The sequence below is a fragment of the Enhydra lutris genome, unplaced genomic scaffold (assembly GCF_002288905.1).
Source record: "Enhydra lutris kenyoni isolate GAN:26980312 unplaced genomic scaffold, ASM228890v2 scaffoldscaffold50, whole genome shotgun sequence".
In the NCBI taxonomy this organism is placed as follows: Eukaryota; Metazoa; Chordata; class Mammalia; order Carnivora; family Mustelidae; genus Enhydra; species Enhydra lutris.
Window position 1 is genome coordinate 11,445,065 of NW_019154134.1, and position 20,318 is coordinate 11,465,382.

General features: G+C 34.7%; 1 protein-coding gene across 3 annotated transcripts in view; it reads right to left on the minus strand.

Moving 5' to 3' along the window:
- LOC111156946 (ERCC excision repair 8, CSA ubiquitin ligase complex subunit) overlaps window positions 1-20,318 on the minus strand; it is a 56,788-nt gene that overhangs the window by 20,844 nt on the left and 15,626 nt on the right. For 2 of the 3 annotated variants that reach the window (XM_022518117.1, XM_022518115.1), the window contains exons 3-9: window positions 20,019-20,120; window positions 15,900-16,023; window positions 6,019-6,100; window positions 4,911-4,979; window positions 3,707-3,785; window positions 1,807-1,907; window positions 213-337 (exon numbers count right to left, since the gene is read on the minus strand). In XM_022518117.1, the coding sequence (XP_022373825.1) occupies window positions 213-337; window positions 1,807-1,907; window positions 3,707-3,785; window positions 4,911-4,979; window positions 6,019-6,100; window positions 15,900-16,023; window positions 20,019-20,120 (682 nt within the window). The remainder of the gene's footprint in view (window positions 1-212; window positions 338-1,806; window positions 1,908-3,706; window positions 3,786-4,910; window positions 4,980-6,018; window positions 6,101-15,899; window positions 16,024-20,018; window positions 20,121-20,318) is intronic. The other variant, XM_022518116.1, reaches the window with a different exon arrangement.

Consider the following 20,318-nt stretch of genomic DNA (forward strand, 5'->3'; position numbering starts at 1 on the left):
AAGGACACCAAGTATATTTCACAGATCCATTTTAAAAATATATATTCAAAAAGTTAGAGAGAGGCACCTGGCTGGCTCAGTCAGTAAAGGATGCGACTCTTGATCATAGGGTTGTGAGTTCAAGCCCCACATCGAGTGTAGATTACTCAAAAAAGAAAAAAAAAAAAAAAAAAAAAAAGAAAGAAAAGTTGGAGATATTTAAAATCTCTTACTAGTGTGTTTTCTCCATTGGAACTATTCCAGAGCCTCATTCGATTATCTGTACCAACAGTAAGGAGATGAAGCCCATCACTTGTAAAACATAAGCCATTAACTTTCCCATTATGAGCAGTGTTTGCTGCAATGAAAAATACAATTCAGTTAATCTATTATTATAGTCAGCACACACTTAATGCTTGATGATACAGTTATTTAAACATTAAAGGACAACTATCTGAATTACTTAAAATATACAAGTTGATTATATTTGGATTATTTGAATATCATAAGCCATATAAATTAGAGCCATAAAAATGGGGAAAAACAGGAAAACTAAAGAGGAAGAAATCTTGCCAAATATAATTTTTCTTCAGAGAGTAAGCTGTACTGTACAACTCAATTAAATGCATGCCTAACATTAAATTTTTTAAACACCTTACAAATTTCTCATAAAATATTTCCATTTTTAAAAAAAGATTTTATTTATTTATTTGAGAGAGAGACAGTGAGAAAGAGCATGAGGGGAGAAGGTCAGAGGGAGAAGCAGACACCCCTTGGAGCTGGGAGCCCAGTGTGGGACTCGATTCCGGGACTCCAGGATCACGACCTGAGCTGAAGGCAGTTGCTTAACCAACTGAGCCACCCAGGCGCCCCAATATTTCCATTTTTAATCTAAAAGTCATTTCATGGACTATTAAAAATCAGTAATACTAGTATTTACTATTTTTAAAAAAACTTCAATAGGGAAAGAATAAGTGTTCTAGTTTGATTCAAAATTTGTATTACCTTCAAAATGACCAAATTTGAGAAAGCATAATTCTCAAGAGCCTGATTAATTTAATTAAAAAGATTATTAAAACAATCATAAAACTGTATATAGTTCATCCTAAGATTTTTCTGGTCCACAATTAATTCTAAATCAGAATCTTACCCTATAGAGAAATTAAATTCTAGGGGCACGTAAGTGGCTCAGTTAAGTGTCTGACTCTTGATTTCATTCAGGTCATGATCTCAGGATCCTGGGATAGAGCCCCACATTGGGCTCTGCCCTCTGCTAGAAATCTGCTTAGGATTCTCTCTCCTTCTCCCTCTGCCCAATGCCTGCTATGCATGCAACACACTCTCTCTCAAATAACTAAATAAAATGTTAGGAAAAAAAAAAAAAAGAAATTAAATTCTATTGGAAAAATGAAATTGAGGTACTTTATCACCAGGATAGCAGCTGACATGTGTAATACAAATTGCAAATTCTATTTTCATGCAATGGCCACAAAATGTTACTATTCCTTGTTTACTGTAGCTTCCTAAGTGGCAATGAATTTGTATTAGTTGACCTCACTGGAGGAAAAAAAGTAACAAAATAACTCAGAAATGTTTCTGCATTTGAAAATTTAGAGGTAGATGAAATGCCATACTTCTTCCTATCTTGAAGAAAGACAACCATAATTTAGTTATGTACTTTTGGAAATCAATTTATCGTGAATGGCATTTTTTAAATCATAAAATTTGCAACTTGTCCTATACATTAATTTCTTGGTTTCAATTAAAAATTTTCAATATAAAAATACTATCACTGGCATATTTCTATATTAATGTATTCTTCATTACCTGATTCAACAGCCTGTGACTTTTTTCCATTATGCTGATCAAGAGTAATTAAACATCCTGATGCTCTTCTCACATCCCATAATTTTACTCTACTGTCAGCACTAAGAAGAAATAGATGTTACATTGACATATATAGCTAGGACAGTGACTGTACTCTTCACCTACCTTTCTAGTATTACAGCATACAGAAGTCTCAGTGTATTAGTGCAAATATATTTGTACATTTGGGTTAACTTTTGCCTTTTCATCAAATATTCAAAATCAAAAGTAGCAAAAAGCAGTGGGAAAAAAACAGCCCCCCCCCCAAAAAAATAGGTAAACTTTTTTTAGATCAGAAGGACAGAATTCTGCTGATTTTTATTTTGTTTTTAATGGTTCCTCCACCAAAACTAGACAGTTTTAGAGCTTGTCCTTTGGCAAGCTTTTTACTACATCCTTTCTATTGTTTATTATTCAAATGTTTTCTAGACAATCAAGCGGCTAACTAATTTTACTTTAAGAATTCAGGGCACCTGGGTGGCTCAGTGGGTTAAGCCTCCACCTTTGGCTCAGGTCATGATCTCAGGGTCCTGGGATTGAAGCCCACTTCGGGCTCTCTGCTCAGCAGAGAGCCTGCTTCCCCCTGCCTCTCTGCCTACTTGTGATTTCTCTCTCTGTCAAATAAATAAATAAAATCTTAAAAAAAAAAGTTCATTTTGCATGAATTTGGTGTTTTCTTTTCATATGAAAAAATTAAGGTATAGTAAGGACAATGTATTTATACTTGGTTTCCTATACTCAAATCAATCTTTGCAAGATATACAAGAATTAACTTTAATGTCTCTTAGAATTCTGACACTTACTTTTATCTCAAGTATGTGAAAAGAATAAAGGAAAAAACCATGATCACATATCAATTTCAACTACTCCTAAAAAAAATATAAATCACTTTAACTAATGCTATCATGTTCTCAAAAAGGACCTCAACAATATTCTAACAAATTGGGTTTATCCAGATCCCTTTAATTACAAAGAGGAATACAACGCATTTTATAAGCCTATTTCTAAATAAATCTTTTCTCTGTAGGTACAGGGCTTATCTCTTCCTATAGTCTTGATTCTTTTCACAGATTACCATCAAAGCTAGCCAATTAGAATAGCAAGCAAAAATCTAGAATTTCCCATTTTCAAAATGGTTTTCTTTTTTTCCAGCTTGGGGAAAAGTCTATAATGGGATGAGTCTGAGGATTTAAGTACTTTCTGAAACAGGTAAGATTTGGACTTATCTGATTCCTAACATGATTACTAGGTCCATCTGAGAACTGAAAGCCTCTTAGCTTTCCCATGGTTTGAGGAAAACCAAGTAAGGCATGAATAATATAAATCTGCCCTATCATGCACCCACAGCACCTAGCTTTTCACCTTCACACCTCCTTAGGCAATCTTTTTACAGCTTTATTCTAGACTTGTTCTAATTCAGAAAGCGTAGATCTCAATATCACATTCTATAAACTACTAACAGAAGCTTCTCTGGGGATTAAACTGCTTGGCTCATTGTAGGTAGACATTACATATTATTAAATTGAATCAATGAATAAATGTTGAATCAGATTTAAAATAATTCTGTATTAAAGAAAATGAACTGAAATGCTACTGTTTTAAAATTAAGACTTATACTCGGGTAGAAAAAAATGACAACATACTTTTTTTTACAGGTAGTACTAGCAGATTTGCACTGCTAGAGATTCTCTTGTTTTCTGTGTTTTAAAAGGTAAGCACCTTCAAGATATGTAGTGCCAGGACTTAAAAACTGTAACTCAATTATTTAAAGGACCTAATTAATAACTAAATATGCATCTTAAAAAATAGTGTTTTTGAAATTTTTATCATTAACTTCAAAACCAAATAATTTGCATGTTACCTTGCAGTTGCCAAGACATATTCACAACGAGGCGACCAGGAAACTGCCAATATTTCTTGTCTGTGACCTGCAAATATAACTGTATGAAAAGTCTGTAAATACTTGAAAAATCAAAAGATACAGTGTAATTAAATATGTCTGATTTTGAAGAAAGTGAAGACTAAATACTAAACATAAATTGATATGATCATTACTTTTTCACATTTATAATAATGTTTAAATATTAATACGAAGTCTGTGCGGCATTTCTCACACATGTTATCTCATTATAAATGGCCTGGTTTCGCATTGGAAAGAGCAAATGAATCTTTTTTAATACAGCTGTTAGATTCAAAAGTGAATCCACCATTAAGTAATATAGCTTAAGCTCATTTACTTATATCTACCACAAAAAAATCCACTGCAGCAAACCATACAAGTTAAACATTCTAGAGAATAAAAAATGACTTCTAACTTTTCAGAAAGTTATAATAGAATTTTTTTTTAAAAATTCATGATTGTAGAGAGCATTTGGATAAAATTTTTTTTCTGGAAAGCATATTCATAGGATAATTGACTCCAGCATTTTAATTCACTTTTGCCTAGATGAACTATTCAAAGTAGATATTTTCATCGACCTAACTTATATTACTAGAGATTCATGACAATTTAAAACAAATGTTGTCCATTTCACAAAATTCTCTTGATATATTATGTGTTTCTCAGGGATGAGCAAAAATGTAAATTTCCAAATTACAAGCCATCTTTCCATTGTTTAGAATCAATGATCTAATATTGATAAGAAAGTAGCAAAAATATTCAAATTAATATATCTTAACCAAAATATTATTTAATAGCTTTTTCTAAAATATTTGCATTCAGGGAAAAAAAGCACCTAGCAAGAACAATACTAAACAATGCCCATAAGACAAATGTACCAACGTAAGTTTCATAAATAAATTTTTTAAATGTAGAAATAAGATTTTCAGCTAGACTTCCCATATCATTTGAGTTTACCCTATGGGTATTGTTTATATAAATGTCTCCTCAATAGTTCAGTTTTATAAGAATAATGCACAGAAGGATCTTTATTTCCCTGTTGACTTTTAACAACTAGCACAAAATACATCAGTCATGTCAGTTACAAAGAATACATTGTTAGTAATGTTTCTTTTTATTGAATGGTTTACTCAAAGTAGTTGTTGTTTTAAATAAAAAAAAATACCCTGTAAAATGTGGGAACAGGATCCAGACTTTAAGTCACAAAGTTGTACTTTGGGCCCTCTAGTACCAACTGTAAAAACAAAAACAAAAATGGTTTAAGATAATTTTCTTATAAATCATCACCAAAAGGAAACAAGAAACTACCATTATGAATCATAATATCTTCTCTGTATCCACACGGAAATATAAAAAAAGTATGCCAAAATATATTTCAAATCATTTTAAATGTTTATAATTAGAAAATGTAATTGCAGTTATACCTTAGCACTAAGAGAGCTGTATTATTACATTATCGTCTGTTTAATTTTGAAATAATAGATTCACAGAAAGTTGCAAATATAGGACAGAGAGACCCTGTGTACCCTTCACCCATGTTGTCCCTACCATTGTTAATGTTAGGTAACTATACCACAGTATCACAACCAGGAAATCTGCATTGCTACAATGTATATGCACAATTCTATGCTATTTTATTATATCAAATAACGTTACTTAATGCCTCAGACTTTCCATATTAATGATATACTTCCAGAGACTCTGGAGGCAGTCTGAGTGGACCTTGAGGACAAGTTAGTGCCCAGCTCTTCTCTACAGACGATGCAATTGACTGGTGTCTGCAGGTGAAGACATTCATGCAGTGCCAAACAAATAATGGAATCATAGGGACCTGATACCAGATACCGGAAAAACACTTTTTCTTCTTCACACATGAAAATTCTTTTTGTAGGTGCTTTCATAAAAATGGATGTTTAATTTGAATAACACAATAAACAAAGGAAAAGAAAATAATTTCCATTTTTTAAATTGTGTTGAATTGAAAAAGTCAACCAAATTTTGTTCATGTAAAATCTTTGAAATTTTGGTGGTTGGAAATTAACTCCTTAGGGAACAAAAATATACTTTCTTAATCTTTGAATCCTAGCCACTAGCACAGTGCCCGACTTGCACAATATCAATAAAACTGAATGTAAATATAGCATATACTTGAGCTTTTTTAAAAAAAAAATTATGATGTTCATTTGGGTTTAAATATCTATATTAAAACTAACTAGGTATTAAGAGCAAGCAAGTTTCAAAATGTTGAAAAGAAAAAGAGTATAGGTACAAACCTGCTACCAAACAGTGTTTGGTGGCAACTGGAGACATATGATGACTATAAACGGTTTCTTCAAAATTAAATATATCTGCAGTCTGATAATCAAAAGACATTAAAAAAATTTAAGTTCTAATTATAGTCACAAAATCAGTAAAAACATTCTATTTATTTCCACATTGTTACCAATTTTTAAATGACCGTTAGCCATTTACTTGACTTATACATAGGAATGTGATACCCTCAAAAACCTGTTAATTTTAAATCCTATGTTATTGGAGTGCCTGGGTGGCTCAGTTGGTTAAGTGTCTGCTTTTGCCTCAGGTCTTGATCCCAGGATCCTGGAATCCAGTCCCACACTGGGCTCCCTGCTCAGTGGGGAGCCTACTTCTCCCTCTGCCTCTGCCTCTCTCATGAATAAATAAATAAAATCTTAAAAAAATATAAATCCTATGTTATTTCTATAAATCCTATGTTATCCTATGTCCCTTTTATGAGGGAAACAGTTTTTCTCTAATAAATTCGAGAGATGAAGAAAAGACAACCACCTGGTTCACCATCTTCCTCTCTACTCCAGTCTGGGGAACTTCATCATCTACACAGGTGATCTAGTCAGTACTCTGCCTCTCGGTCCCATTCAACCTCAGCTACCATATCCCAGCACTCTCATCACCTATACTCATTCTTTCTTCAAAATCATACATTTCAGGTATGATACATTAGCAATTTCAATGTATGACCACAATCTTCTACCGTTTTCATTTTAGTTTTTCCCAACTATTTCCAAGACATCCAAATATAACCCAAAACTCCTATCAGTTCCTCCTGTCTTTGCTTTTTTTCCTTCTTCAGCATGGATTCAGAGGTTCAATACTGCATCCACCATATCTCCAACTCCTTTGTCATTAATTCTTTCACTCCGTGGAGACTTTAACTTTGGATGACTCCAAATGTCTACCTTCTCTGTACCTTTATCCACACTGATCTACACCTAAGGTCAGCAAACTTTTTCTGTAATGGGTAAGACTAAACATTTTAGGCTTTGAGGACTACTACTCATTTCTGTCATTACCACCTACTTATTTCTGCCACTGTAGGGTCAAAGCAGCCATAGACAAGAAAGAGCTTTTTTTTTTTTCCAGAAAGAGGCCATGGGCCCAGGTGACCTCTACTTTAACCCAAGAGAAGAGATTCTTACAGTAAAGCAAACTGGCATCACTATAAAAGATCACTCATCAGTGCTGACTTTCAGTATTGACTGCCAGTCCTAATATATTTCACTACTGTTCTCTGCAATATTCACAGCTATTTCAAACTTCCACACTATCCACGGACATCACCACTTGGTCATAACAAGTGATTTCATCTTTGATTACAAAGAGGAATCAGAAAGTCATTCAATGAAAATTCACTGAATATGTCTTATCAACAAACCTGCAAACACATTTGCTTCCATTTATCCTTCTTCCTTCTTTGTTCCTGTTATCATGGAAAAACTAACCTTCCTCATATTTAAAGTTAATATCCCTACCTGTGTTCAGATCCCCCTCAGCACTATCTCACGCTCTACATCATCTCCTTTATCTCCAGGACACTTATAAACTCTGCATCCAAACCAGCTCATTCCCATCAGCATTAAAAAATGTTCACGTTTCTTTCATATTAACAGCAACCCTCTCCCCAAGACAGGAAATGAAAAACCTTTCATGCTATATCCCTAATTAATCTTCTTTCTTCTTCTTCAAATCCAAACTTGGGCTCTAATTTCTTAGCTCCCGAATTTCTCAACTTACCACAATCTTATTATCTCCACTACTCCCATTCACACTACTCTTCCCATATAACTGATAGCTACCATCACCTAGTCTAGACCTTATCTTACCTGTCAGTAACATTCAACACAGCTGATTACTCCATCTTCCTTAAAACAATCTCTTTCACTGGTTCCATTATATCACACACTCCTGATTTTCCTCTTACTCTTATCTTTTACAGGCTTTGGTTCCTTTTCCTGTCTTATTAATCTTGGTCTTCCCAAAGTTTTGTTCTATGTACTCTTCTCTTCAACTGCCACCTATATGGTGGTGACACAAATCTAAATTTTCTGTGTAGACCACATTCTTAAAAACCAGATATGTATAGCTCACTTCCTGGATTATCTTCATTTGGATTTCTTGTGAATCCTTCAAATTTAACAAATCTAAAATTGAACTCAATGCCCCCCTAATCTTTCTCTATCTTAGTGAGTAACAATATACTCTACCCACCTGCCCAACATAGAGAACTTGAGAATAATTCTTGCTCTTTTTAAATAATAGCTTTATTGAGCTATAGTTGAAATACAATTCACTCATTCAAAGTATGTACTTTAATGGTTTTTAGTATATTCAGAGTTGTACAATCATCTCCAAAATCAACTTCAGAACATTTTTATCACACCAAAAAGAAACCCCATTCCCATCAGCAGGCACTCCCCATTTCTTCCTACCCTCTCCCCTAGGAAACTACCAATCTACTTTCTATCTCTATAAATTAGCCTACTTCTTGATGTTTCAGACATGGAATTATACAATCTGTGGTCTTTTGCAATCTTTCATGTAACATAATGTTTTTTCATTTCATTCAGCATGATGTTTTTAAGGTTCATCCACACTAGCATGTATCAGTACTTCCCTTCTTTCTATTGCTGAATAATATTACATTTGATGGCTACCCATTCGTCAGTTGATGAACATTTTATTTGTTTTGACTCTTTGGTCATTTTGAATAATGCCACTATGAACACTTGTCTACAAGTTTTGTGTGAAGTTATGTTTTCATTTCGCTTTGGATATATACACAGGAGTGGAATTCCTGGGTCATATGCTAAATATATGTTTACCTTTTCAGAAATTGTTTTCCAAAACAGCTGTACCATTTTACATTCCCACCAGTAATTTATGATTGTTCCAGTTCATCCATATCCTACTCAACATTTGTTACTGTCTTTTTGATTACAGCAATCCTAAAAGGTATGAAATGATCATCTCACTGTGGGTTTGATTTGCATTTCCCTGAAATTCTTGATTTTTCACTACTTTTGATAGCTTATCAACTTGCAACTCCTGTCAAATGTCTGTAATCCTCTCCTATCTTTTTATCCCATTGCCATTACTCCAGTCAAGCAAGGATCTACTGACTCCTGCCTGGATTACTGCAACCTCCTCCCTGGTCTCTTTGACTCTCCTCTTGCTACCTTCCAGCCAATTGGTATCATATCCAGACAGTTCCACCTAAAACAGCAATTTGATGTTTTCATTTTTGGCCACCGCTTAGACTATTAAAAAGCTTGCTTCTTCTCCTAGAAAAATATTCAACCTACTTAATAAAAATAAAAATAAAAATAATAAGGCCCCTCATGATACAGACACTGCTTACCTATTTGGCTTTCTCTCTGGCTACTGTCCTTTGGCACTCTGGCCATTGTGAGTACCTTTCAGTTTTTAAAATGTCACATTCACTGTTACCCCAAAGAGTTTTCTCGTGTTGTTCCAAGGACTGGAACTCTTATCCTCCTTCTATGGACTCATCATCCTTCATTTCAGCCAAAAGCCAGAGCACCACTTGCTCTACAAAGCCTTTCCTGATTCTCCATAGGTTAGGTGATCCTGCTAAAACACTGTACACTTTCATCATTATAGTCCCTTCTGGCCTTCTCTGTTATTTCTTGTTAAATCATTTGTTTTCTTTACTAAACTGAAGCTCCTTGGCAATGAATCCCCAGCTTTAACATGTAACAGAAATTGAATACATACTGTTTAATATATCCAAGAATCTTACTCATTTCTAGAGAACATGACCTGGATACCGACATCTGTATTTTCTGATTTATATTCCATTATCCAAAATTCTAAGAAAACTCGGAATGAGAAAAAGTTTTTCTTTACCCTAATGTGTAACAGAGAAGTCTCTGGAGAAGATATTCCTTTAGGCCATATCATGTGCTCTAGCTATAAAAACACATTTATGGAAAGCTCAGATGAAGTAAAAGTATGATAGATATATAATATGTGCATTAATAGGAAAAATTAGTGACAGGGATAGAGGATATGGAAAAGGACAATATCATGCCCTTTTAAGTTTTCTTTGTACCTAGCACATGCACAAAAAATTATTTCTTATCGAATGCTTTCAAAGTTCTTATCAATAAAATGCTCTGCCTATCAGATAGAACTATGAATTCATGAAATACTATTTTTTAAGTAATCACTCCACCCAACATGGGGCTCAAACTCACAACTCCAAGATTGAAAGTTACATGCTCTACTAAGTGAGCCAGCCAGACACCCCCATGAAACACTATTTTTGGTTGGCAAAAACATTTATGTTCTAAAGAAAATTTGAAATCAAAATATTTTTTCTTAGATTTTTAAAAAGAAGTCAATGTTAATGAAAGAAAATGTAAATGTATGGGTTATTAATCTTTAAACCACATTTTTAGCTGAAGTATAAGTAACATACAGAAAAATATACAGATCATAAGGGTACAGCTCAATGAATTTTCACAAAGTGAACTTTCACAAAGTAACCACCACCTGCATTATAACATAGAACATTACAAACATTGTATTACAACACCCCCAAAAAGGTCCCTACACCCCCTTTCAACCCTCACCAAGAAAGATAACCACCATACTGACTCCTATCACTTTAGTTTTGCCAATTTTTGAATAGGAATTATATATTAAGTACTCCTTTGTGTCTGATTATTTTGTTCTATATTATATAAAATTCATACATTTTATTGATATAGAAGTGAGTGTTCCCTTGTCATTGCTAGATAGTATTTCAATGTAAAATGTGCCAGATTTCATTTGACTGGTAATGGACATTTGGATTTTTTCCAGTTTTTGGTTATCATGAATAGTGCTGCTATGAACATTCTTATAAACGTCCCTTGGTACACATACGTATGCATTTATATAATCAAAAGTGTAACTTCTAGGTAACAAGAAACCCACAGTTAATACCAAATCTGTTTACCAACTGTAATCTCAACAGCAACAGATACACTTGTTACTTTTTATCAGACCCTTTAATTTTAGCTATTCTGGAGGAAGGATGTAGAGAGGTACCTCACTGTGGATTTAATTAAAGTATCTACGTGCTCAATTAATAAGTTGAGTGTATTTATTTATTAGCTATTTAGATATCCTCTTTTATGAAGTGTCTAAGCAAATGTTTTGCCTGGGGGCACCTGATAACTCAGCCGGTTGAGCGCCTGACTCTTGATTTCTTTCTTTCTTTTTTTTTTTAAGATTGTATTTATTTACTTGACAGACAGAGATCATAAGTAGGCAGAACAGCAGGCGGGTGGCAGACGGGTGGTGGGAAGCAGGCTCCCTGCTGAGCAGAAAGCCCAGTGTGGGGCTTAATCCCAGGACCCTGGGATCATGACCTGAACCGAAGGCAGAGGCTTTAACCCACTGAGAGCCACCCAGGTGCCCCTGACTCTTGATTTCTGATCCTGATCTCAGGGTCCTGGGATAGAGCCCCATGTTTCTCTCTCTCTCCCTCTCTCTCTCAAATAAATAAATAAATAAATAAAATCTTAAAAAAAAAAAAAAAATTCTGCGGCCTAGTTCTCTCTGGGTTTCCAGTGTTTTAATTTTTCTATTTTTTATATAATTTGTATATGTCTTTTTTCAGATGTATGCATCTGTCACATATATCATCTTCCACTGAATTCATGGCCTATTTTTTTACTCTCTTAATGTTTTTTGATGAACAGAGCTTCCTAATCTTAATGTAGTTCAATTTATCAATCTTTCTCTTCTTGGTTTAAACCCTTTTGTGTTTTTACCTATCTTGAACCATGAAGGTATTTTCCTGTTTTTTTTTTTTCTTTAAGTTTTATTGTTTTATTTTATGTTTTTATACCTAGTAATCTACCTGAAATTGGTAGATTTCTTTTCTGTCTGTTGTGGGGTAAGGGTAAAGATTAGTTTTTGGGGGGCGCCTGGGTGGCTCAGTGGGTTGGGCCGCTGCCTTCGGCTCGGGTCATGATCTCAGGGTCCTGGGATCAAGTCCCGCATCGGGCTCTCTGCTCAGCAGGGAGCCTGCTTCCCTCTCTCTCTCTCTCTCTGCCTGCCTCTCCATCTACTTGTGATTGCTCTCTGTCAAATAAATAAATTAAAAAAAAAAAAAAGATTAGTTTTTGGGTTTTTTTGTTTGTTTTATTTTTTATAGATACCTAGTTGATCCAGCATAGTCTGTGGAAAAGGCCATTACTTCCCCAACGTAGTACAGTGTTACTTGTGTCATAAATCAAATGATGGTATATGTATAGGTGTGTTTCTTGATTATCCTGTTTTTGTTTCTTGATTATCACTGTTTTTTTTTTTTTTTCACTTCTACTGATACCATACCACCTTAAGCTTAAGGTTAAGCTTTCAACTCTAGGTTTTGGCTCAGGTCATGATCTCAGGGTCACAAGATTGAGCTCCATGTCCGGGTCCATGCTCAGCGTGGAGTCTGCTGGAGGATTTTCTCTCTCCCTTCCTCTCCCTCTGCCCCTCCTGCTCCTGCTCTCTTTCTCTCTCTCTCTCTCTAAAATAAATCACACTAAAAAAAAAAAAAAAAAGGAAAGAAGAAATCCTGGCCTGGGGAATGAAACAAGGAAAAAAAGCACAAAACTAAAGGAGAATTTGAACTCTATTTGCAGATGATATGATAATATGTACAGAAAACCCCAAATGTTCATCAAAAACCTCTTTGAACTAATAAACAAATTCGAAAAAGCTGAAGGATATAAAAATCTGTTGTGTTTCTATACACCAATAATGAACTATCAGAAAGAGGGATTAAGAAAATAATCCCACTTATAGCTGCATCAAAAAGAATGGAATACCTAGAAATAAATTAAACCAAGTAGGTAAGAGATATATACACTGTAAACTATCAGATATTGATGAAAGAAACTGAAGACACAAATAAATGAAAGGGTATTCCATGCTCATGGATTACAAGTGTTAACATGATTATAATGTCCATACTAATGAAAGCAATCTGCAGATTCAGTGCAAGTGCTATCAAAATTCCAATGGCATTTTTATAGAAACAGAAAAATAAATCTTAAAATTTGTATGGAACCACCAAATCCCAAATAGCTAAAGCAATCTTGAGAAAGAAGAAAAAAGCTATAGGTATCATACTTCTTGATTTCAAAATATTTTACAAAATTACAGTAATCAAAACAATATGGTATTGGCATAAAAACAAACACAATGATCAACAGAACAGAATAGAGAGCCCAGAAATAAACCCATGCATATATAGTCAATAAATTTATGAGAGAGGAGCCAAGAATATAAAATGGGGAAAAGAGAGTCTCTTCATGAAACAGCATTAGGAAAATCAGACAGCAACAGGCAAAAAAGAGTGAAACTGGACCACTTTCCTACACCACATACAAAAATAAATTACAAAATAGGTAAAAGACTTGAGGAGTACCTGGGTGGCTAAGTTTGTTAAGTGTCCACTCTTGATCTCAGGGTCATGAGCTGGGCTCCAAATAAGTCTTTAAAAACTAGATTAAAGACTTGAATCTAAGACCTGAAACCATAAAACTCCTAGAAGAAAACAAAAGCAGTAAGCTCCCTGTTACCAGTCTCTGGGTGATGATTTTTTGGATTTGACACCAAAAACAAAGACAGCAAAGGGAAAATACACAAGTGGAACTATACATCAAATAAAAAGCTTCTGCACAGCAAGGGAACCATCAACAAGATAAAAAGACAACCTGCTGAATGGGAGAAAAAATTTGCAAATCATGTGTTCTGATACAGGGTTAACATCCAAACTATATAAAGAACTTATACAACTCAATAGCCAAAAACCATGAACAATCCAATTTAAAGAATGGGCAGAGGAAGTGAATAGGCATTTTTCTAAAGACAAACAAGTGGCCACTAGGTACATGAAAAAGTACTTAACATCACTAATCATCAGGGAAATGCAAATCAAAACCACAGTGAGCTATCACCTCACACTTGTTAGAATGGCTAATATCAAAAAGACAAAAGGTAACAAGTGTTGGTGAGGGTATGGAGAAAAGAGAACCCTTGTGCACTGTTGGTGGGAATGTGAATTTGTACAGCCCGTGGAAACCAGAAGGGAGGTTTCTCAAAAAATTAAAAACAGAACTACCTCATGATCTAGCAACTCCACCTCTAGCTATATATCCAAGGGAAACAAAGGCACTATCCTGAAGAGATATCTTTACCCTCATGTTCATTGCATCATTATTTATTACAGCCAAGTCATCAAAACAACCTAAGTATCGATGAGTGTATGAAGAGACATAGAAGATATGGTATTTTTGTACAATGGAATATTATTCAGCCACAAGAAAGGAGGATATCCTGCCATTTATGACAACAAAGGTAGACCTTAAGGGCATTATGCTAAGTGAAATAAGTCACAGAATGGTAACTATTATATATTATGTAGATTTCACATGTAAGTAATACACAATAAAATATTGTCAAACTCACAGAAACAGAATAAAGTGGTGGTTATGAGGGATTGGTAGGGGAAGGGGGAAACACAAAATATGGAGATGTTGGTTAAAGAATACAAAATTTGGACAATTAAGAGACAAAATAGTTGCATAGGGAAAGGAACTTGAGAAAGGGACTATAATACAATCAAGATGTGATCATAAGACAAAAGATCATTTAGAGACAGCAAATAATTTAGGTGGAAAAGAGGCAGAAGCTAAGGTTGAGGGAGTAGAGGTTGGGGGTGGGATAACTTAGAACACCAGGATGAACTGAGACAATGGAAGTCCTTAGAGGTTTTGGGTAGAGGCACAATGAAACCACTTTATAAGTTAAGTTCTGGGGTAGAACTTACCATGGAAAATATGGTAAGCGAAGTAATGCAGGAATACCACTTACGAGTTTTTAGGAGTAGTCTAGATGTACAGTGTTGGTGAGAGAAAGAGAAGAAAACATGGGAGAGTTTAAAGAAAGAACTGCTAAGATTTGAGAACAAAATGGATGTGAGAGTGATCATGTTCAATTTGAACCTGTTACACTTGAGGAGATTAACCTATATTCAAGTGAGAGAGGTTCGTTTAGTAGACAGGTAGAGACATATGGGACTAGAATTCAGAGAAAGGATTAGCATTAGATATATAAATTTAACCAAATATCATAAAAGCTATTTTTTATTATCTATCTTTCTTCTAAAGATTTTATTTATTTGACACAGAGAGAGGAAGAGAGAGACAGTACAAGCAGTGGAGCAGGAGACAGAAGGAGAAGGAGAAGCAGGCTCCCCGCTGAGCAGGCAGCTGGATGTAGGGCTCCATCCCAGGACCTTGGGATCATGACGTGAGCCAAAAGCAGACACTTAACCAACTGAGCCACCTAGGTGCTCTTTTATTATCTACCTTTATTATTTAGTGTCTACCTTTACTAAGCAATAGTATTAGTAATTTCTTTTCCTTTAAGGTTTTAGGTCAATAGATGATAAATCCAATTTTCTTCCTTAGATCACTAGACAATAATTTTCAAATAATAAAGATAATAATAATAACTAATGTTTTTTGAGCACTTATGATATGCTAACCATTGTTCTAGGTACTTTACATATGTCAAGATATTTACAACCATTCTATAAGATATAATCACTACCCCCATTCACAAGTGAGGAAACTGAAACAGAGGTGCAGACACTTGCCTAATGTCACAGAGCTAGTCAGCTGCAGAGCCAAGATGTGGACTCAAGTAGTCTAGCTCTCCTCAACCACCACATATATAACATCTTGGCAAATAATCACACTAAAATGGTTTAGGGTTCAATTCCCCTTCAATTCCCCTTTGGAAAGGTTTTAATATAAAATATACTTACTTGTAATGTATTTGTATCCCACACTTTCAGAGTTTTATCAAAGGAGCTTGATGTAAACATGCCGGTGTCATGAGGATACCACTGTACAGTCTCCACACTGTATTTGTGAACATCAGGATGGTTTCTACAAAACAGCAATCAAAATTTAGAAATACTTGATTTACATGTGTTTCAAAACTTATACTATACTAACAAGTAGCAGCCTCAAGTAGGACAATATGAATGGCCAAACCTAGATCACAGGCCTGCATCTCAGCTCTCCAGAGGAGAATGTCCAGGCACCTCTAGTTTCAGGCTTCTGTAGTGTAATGTGGAGGCCAGCTTCCTATGAAGGGTCATTAAATGGGAGCCTTCCTATTTCTGTAGTTGGGCCTGGAGGAATAAGCCAGCTACACTGAAACTCTTCATGGAAGGGGCACTGATTTTTCCCTACTGGAAGAGACACCCTTTTTGATTTTGGATATGCTTTTCCCAAATAACCATTTTATCAGTATTATCATTCTTAGAATTGTTGAATGCTTCACATAGATAGTTCCATGGTATCCCATGCAATATTGCTTCTGATCAAGGAATTTACTCAATGTCAAAAGAATGCAATTAATTGGTAGATGTCCAAGGCACCACTCTTATGTATCCCTTCACCTATAGAAGCATGATCTGTTGAAGACTCAGTTATGATAGTAGCTATAATACACTACCTTATGAGGGAAACATGCTGTCCTAAAGGAAGAGTATATGTTCTGAGCTGATGATAAATACAGTATATGTATTACTTTACTAAGTTTTAATTCACAAAAACTGGTCATTAAGTAACACTTATGAGACAATGATGGAAATTTGAACACCAAGTGGTATTTAATATCAGGAATTATTGCGTGAGATAATAAAGTCTCTATTTTTAGAGATATAAACAATAATGAATAATACGCTTCCGGGATTTGCTTCAAAATAATCCTCAGTGGGTGGGTGGGGTTAGAGATCAAACAGGATTGGTTATGACTAATAGTTGCTGAAGCTGTGTGATGGGTACATCGTTCACTATACCACTCTCTCCTTTCATATATGCTGGAAATTTTCCATAACAAAATGAATAAACGAAAGTTAACAGAAGACTATGGAAATCCTACACAGATAGGACCATCATGGTTTCTGATTCCTAAAGATGAAGGTTTGGATCAATACAGGATGAAGGACATTAAGCACTTGAATGAATGAGAACATGAAGTAAAGCCTTAAAGTTCTATGCTTTAGTTCTGGCATTGAGAGAGCTGCAAAAAAGGACTATGGGGTTTACCCATGATTCCTTTCTATGTCATGTATAATTTATATATTTTAACTGATTTCCATTTTCTTTCCTCTCTCTTGCCTCCATTATTTTATACAGGTTAAAAACAAACTGAGTCCACAGGTTGCATAATTCGATAAAAGATCATGTAAAACTAGTGGAAGAATGGACTTTATCTTGAACTGGAGCTGGATGTAGTAATTAAGCAGACTGAGGATCTATCACCTTTTGGGAAAGGGATGATTACATTTTGGTTGTATAGTGGATACTTGCCTTTTTGGTTGTGGAGTGGATACCTGGAACTTTTTTTTAAGTTGGATCCAAACTCCTCCTATTTGAGGGACATCTCCCTTATTTTACTGCTTCTTGTTACAGAAAGCTAGGGACTCCAGATATTTTCTTTCCCTTTCCCTCGGCAGTAGGGGCATGGATATATGGTTTAAGCTTCCCCAAACCTGCCTGGGACTCTAAAACTCTACGTAGGAATGCAAAACTCAGGGATATTTAACAATTATTCATAGTCTTGGAGTTGAGAGTCTGTGTTGGTGACATGTAGCAGAACCCAAACTAAATTGTTCCTGTGGTGTGACCCCAACTGTTTTCTTTGCCTTAGTTTCTTTTACCTTCTGCTCCTTTTCCACATTTGATTCTCTTACCTTCCCACCAGTTATACGAGACAAAATTTCTTTCCAATAAATTTCTGCTTCAAACAAGAACTGATTTCTATTTGCTCCTAAAAACCTTCATGTATACCAAAATTTTCCAGCTATAATAAAACAAATCTTTAATGTACTCATTAAAAATAAAAGCTCATTTATATTTTAAATTTAAATTTAAGAATAGAACAAAATATTATATTATTATCTTATCAGGTATGACCTGTTGTTCTCATTTACATTTAATGAGAATTTTGATACAGAAAGAGAATCTTTTTGGTGCCTAAGAACATACGCATTAAGTAAAGCAAAAATAAATATCAGCAAATATTCTAAGCCATATTAATTTAATAAAAACTTTAAGTGAAATTATTTTGTAAAATTAGATTATCAAATCTTCAGATATAAAAAATGCTACTTTAACTCATTTTGCAAACATGTTCACTGTATGCCCATTTACATTTAAAGTTATGCTTTTACAGACATAAAGTGAATCCAAGAACAATGTCATGGTAAAACAAAAGATTGACACACTAGACATTTACTTGACTTTAACTACCAGAAAAGTAGATCACAGTTCCTCAGGAATAACATTAGATAGCATGAGGTATATATGAAAATACTATTTTGAGGGACGCCTGGGTGGCTCAGTTGGTTGGGCAGCTGCCTTCGGCTCAGGTCATGATCCCGGCGTCCTGGGATCGAGTCCCACATCGGGCTCCTTGCTCATCAGGGAGCCTGCTTCTCCCTCTGCTTCTGCCTGCCATTCTGTCTGCCTGTGCTTGCTCTCTCTCCCTCTCTCTCTCTGACAAATAAATAAATAAAATCTTTAAAAAAAAAAAAGAAAATACTATTTTGATATATAACAAATTAAACAATGTTAAAATGTTATTTAAGATAAAAGAAAGTAATAATTAAATGAATTAATATGACTATCTTACACTTTAAATTCAGGGGGATTTTTTGGTACGAGTGCAGTGAGAGTATAAAATGGTATAAGCCTCTTAGAAACCAAGTTTCAGACTACTTAAGGTGCTCTCTTGTTGTGTACCAAGTGTCCCTATAATTATATTGTTTCACGGTGTGGTTACAATTTTTAACATGCTTTTTGAAAGACAGTATTTCATTTAAGACTCACAAAAAACCTTACAAGTATAATTTATCTCTAAAACAAAATAATCTGAGGTTCAGAGAAATAGTGTCCCAAATCTTTATTTCCAAGCATCAGAAGCATCAGAGCCAAGAAACAATTGCAAATCTCCTCCCAAATACTCCATGGACTTATGTACCTATTCTAGTGCTGTGGGAACAGTTTTAATACAGGGTGATTGTTGATATTAATGTTCATGAAGTTTTTCCTCTTGAAAGCATCTTCTCAACACCCTTTCTCCCCGTTACCTCAAAGCTGTGCTAAATATTGGATTGGATACAGGTGACAAGGAAGAATTAAGTAACCACTATGAACAAATTATAAGTCACAAAACATCTTTGTAGATGCTGAAAAATAATTCTCACAGGACTGGAAAGCCAGTAAAGAATAGTTCCAGAGACTTAGGACAAAGAGAGGTATGTTAAGTTAGGGAGCTTTGAGTAGGTAGAGAGATAAGATGGTTGTGTGTAGGTGTGTATATGTATGTGTTTGGTGAGGGACTGCCAGTATATTTACTGCTTCTAGTCATTAATCTTTTTGTTCTATTTAATATCAGTTGAAAAATAAAATTTTTGTTTATAATTAGCTGGAAGACTTAGAAATAAATCTTATGTGGTACTAAAAACTATGATTAGTTACTGCGGCATGCTAACTAGGTGTACAAAAAAAAGACATGATCAAAGGTTTTTAGTCTCAAGAAAACATCAAGGGATATCCATGTGAAATGTGACATTTGAATAATCTGCCTGAAACAATCATATGACTGCTATTTTCATGTTTTTCATTTATTTTAAGATTTTATTTATTTGACAGAGAGAGACAGCAAGAGAGGGAACACAAGCAAGGAGAGTGTAAGAGGGAGAAGAAGACTCCCCACTGAGCCGGGAGCCCAATGTGGGGCTCGACCCCAAGACTCTGGGATCATGACCTGAGCCAAAGGCAGACACTTAATAACTGAGCCACCCAGGCGCCCCTTCATGTTTTGCATTTAAAGCAAAAAGTTCATGAATTACATTTTTAATACACACCTGCCAACGGAACACACTGCTTTACATGTGTAATAAGGTTGTCTGCTGGAGTTCTCAAGATCATAAAGTACAATCACACCATCTGAACCACCTGATAACATGCTAATAATAAAAAAGTTCACATTAATTTATCATTTTATGTACTTCATTTATTATATATTTCTGAAAATTACTGATCCATAAACACCCCAATGTATTACATCCACAAATACAATACAGAGTAAATCTTCATTAATACAGAATTTTTAATAAAGTAAAATTCCTCAATCTGGTATTTGTAGAATTAATATAGAAAGATTC